This window comes from Apium graveolens, chromosome 5, assembly GCF_009905375.1.
Source record: "Apium graveolens cultivar Ventura chromosome 5, ASM990537v1, whole genome shotgun sequence".
Classification (NCBI taxonomy): Eukaryota; Viridiplantae; Streptophyta; class Magnoliopsida; order Apiales; family Apiaceae; genus Apium; species Apium graveolens.
Window position 1 is genome coordinate 32,443,536 of NC_133651.1, and position 3,139 is coordinate 32,446,674.

General features: G+C 36.9%; 1 protein-coding gene across 1 annotated transcript; it reads right to left on the reverse strand.

Annotated features, from left to right (window-relative positions):
- Positions 1-2,103: 2,103 nt before the first annotated feature.
- Positions 2,104-2,646, reverse strand: LOC141659958 (uncharacterized). Its single transcript, XM_074466904.1, has one exon. It carries the CDS (start codon positions 2,644-2,646, stop codon positions 2,104-2,106), a length of 543 nt encoding a protein of 180 aa, XP_074323005.1.
- Positions 2,647-3,139: the final 493 nt, after the last annotated feature.

A 3,139-nucleotide genomic window follows, 5' to 3' on the forward strand; every position in this document is an offset into this window, starting at 1 on the left:
GGGTTCACACCGATTGGTGTTTGGACAACAGGTCCAAATACTTCTCTTTTACGCAGTGAATTTAATTTTGTTTGGATTGCGTCTTTCCATTTTGGCCAGTCTTTTCTTCGATGACATGCATCCACACTTTGTGGTTCAGGATCAGAATTTATGTCTACATCCAATGCTGCGGAATACACAAATACATCATCAATTATGGCTTTACTTCGATCCCATAATTTCATATCATGCACATAATTTATTGAAATTTCATGATTGTTTAATCTCGTATCTTCAGGGACTGGAATCTCTTCAGGAGATAATACCACTTCAGGGGTATTTACTTTTTCTGGAGCATGTGCCACTTCAAGGGCAATTTTCTTTATTTTTCTTTTTCGTGGTGCAACATTTTTTGCACCGACCGGTCTACCACGCTTCAGGCGTGGCTTTGATTCTATAACCAATTCTTTTGTATCTGATTTTTGAATTGGTATATCTATTCTAGCTGGAGTATTTACTGCAGGTATATGAGATTTAGTTATATTTCTAGAATCGTTAAATGCGCCAGGCATTTGGTTTGCGATATTTTGCATATGAATAATTTTTTTAACTCCAAGTTCGCATTGACCGGTACGTGGATCCAGAAAATATAATTCTGACGCATTCCATGTTATGTCAGGATTAACTTTATTTGAATGTTTATCTCCCCCTAAGGGAGGAAACATAGACTCGTCAAAATGACAATCTGCATATCTTGCGGTAAATAAGTCTCCGGTTAGAGGCTCCAGATATCTAATTATAGATGTGGAATCAAAACCAACGTAGATACCTATTCTTCTTTGAGCTCCCATCTTCGATCTTTATGGTGGAGCAATCGGTACATATACAGCACATCCAAAAATTTTGAAGTGAGAAATATTAGGAACTTGACCAAGTACCAGTTGTAGCGGAGAATGTTGGTTGTAGGAAGTTGGTCTAATCCTAATAATATTAGCAGCATGAAGTATTACGTGACCCCAAATAGATGTAGGTAGTTTTGCTTTCAACAACAGTGGTCTTGCAATAAGTTGGAGTCTTTTGATAAAAGACTCGGCTAACCCATTTTGTGTATGTACATGAGGAACTGGGTGTTCAACTGAGATTCCTACAGACATGCAATAGTCGACAAAAGTTGCAGATGTGAATTCGCCGGCATTATCTAAACGAATTGACTTGATGCAATGATCTGTGAATTGAGCTCGTAATTTGATTATTTGGGCAAGTAATTTTGCAAAAGCATCATTACGAGTTGAGAGAAGACAAACATGAGACCATCTAGTTGAGACATCGATTAATACCATGAAATACCTAAATGGGCTAGATGATGGGTGTATAGGTCCACATATGTCGCCTTGGATCCTTTCTAAAAAAATTGGGCTTTCAAGCTGAACTTTAGTAGGGGATGGTCGAGTAATTAATTTTCCTAAAGAACATGCTGAACATGGAAGGTCATTGTTTGAAAGAACTTTAAAATCTTTAAGAGGATGACCAGTAGAATTCTCTATAATACGACGCATCATAGAGACGCCAGGATGACCTAATCTTTCATGCCAAAGTGTAAAAGATTTTGGATCTATGAGTTTGGAAGCAATGACATTGTGTGACTCAATAGTTCTAATTTTCATCATATATAATCCTGAGGAAATTGAGTGGAACTTTTCTAAGATTTTCTTGTTGCTAGGATTAGCGGAAGTAATAAGAAGATATTCTCTATCAGCCTCAGAGGTAGTTTCGATGTGAAAATTGTTGAGTCGGATATCTTTAAAACTAAGAAGATTTCTAGTAGACTTACTAAAATATAATGCATTTGAAATGTGTATGTGGGTACCGTTAGGTAGGATGAAACTAGCTTTTCCAAAACCTTCGATTATATTAGATACGCCGGAAATCGTTCCGACTTGAGCTTTGGTTTTGGTTATTTGGGTAAAATACTTTTAGTTTTGTAGAATCGTATGAGTTGTACCACAATCAGCAATGCATATATCTTCAGAATCCATTCTGTATATAATTAAGAAACATAATTTATTTGATAAGAACATAACACACTACATAGTTCAAACAAAATAAAGCACACAATACACACTACTAATCTTCAGCCTCCCATATGGGAGTTTCGTTAGGTTCATTCGGACCATTAATGCTTATTCCTCCAGTTATGATTCTCGGAAAATCATCTATGTTATTGTTGGCGAAATTTGTTTCTACCATTTTCTCTTTTGATTTTTGAGAAGATTGGTATAACTTAACAAGATGATTCGGGGTATGACAATTACGTGTCCAGTGCCCATTCATGTCGCACCTATAGCAAACATTTTCAGTTTTTCCTCCTCGTGATACCTTTCTTTTACTCTGTGATTCAGATTGCCACTTCCGGTGACCAGAGTTGTTATATGGACGAAAATGCCCGTGGCTCCGACCTCGTCCACGGTACCGCCCTTGGCTCCGTCCACCTCTATACCCTTTTTCACATACATTCTGCTGGAATGACATGTTATTTACTTCAGGTAATGAGGCAGATCCTGTTGGACGGGATTGATGATTCTTAATCACCAATTCATGATTCTGTTTAGCAATGAGGAGAGTTGATAGAAGATCCCCGAACTTAGTGAATTTGCGCTCCCTGTACATCTCTGCTAAGTTGATATTGTTGGGGTGAAAAGTTGATAGTGTTTTATCGATTTTTTTTCCCGTAACTTTCTCACCACACATAATAAGCCTAGAACTTATTTTGAACAAAGCAGAGCTATATGCTCGGACACTCTTAAAATCCTGAAGTCTTAAATTAGCCCAATCATTTTCAGCTGCAGGTAGATAAACTAGTTTCTGGTGATCGAACCTATCCTTTAGATTTTCCCATAAAATAAAAGGATCCTCGACTTCTAAGTACTCAGAATTTAAATCTTCATGCATGTGGTGTCGGAGAAAAATTATGGAGGTAAAGTTTTCTTCAGCCGTGGATTTATTTTCTGCCTTTATTGTATCGCTTAATTTCTTTGAACCCAAGTGCAACTTTACATCTTGTACCCATGATAAATAATTATCGCCAGAAATGTCCAAGGAAATGAACGACAAGCTTGTAATATTTGTCATACTAAATCTGAATTAACACGAAAATTATTAA

Excerpts from the sequence above, each read along its gene's own strand:
- LOC141659958 (XM_074466904.1), bottom strand. The coding sequence starts at position 2,646 with ATGTACAGGGAGCGCAAATTCACTAAGTTCGGGGATCTTCTATCAACT.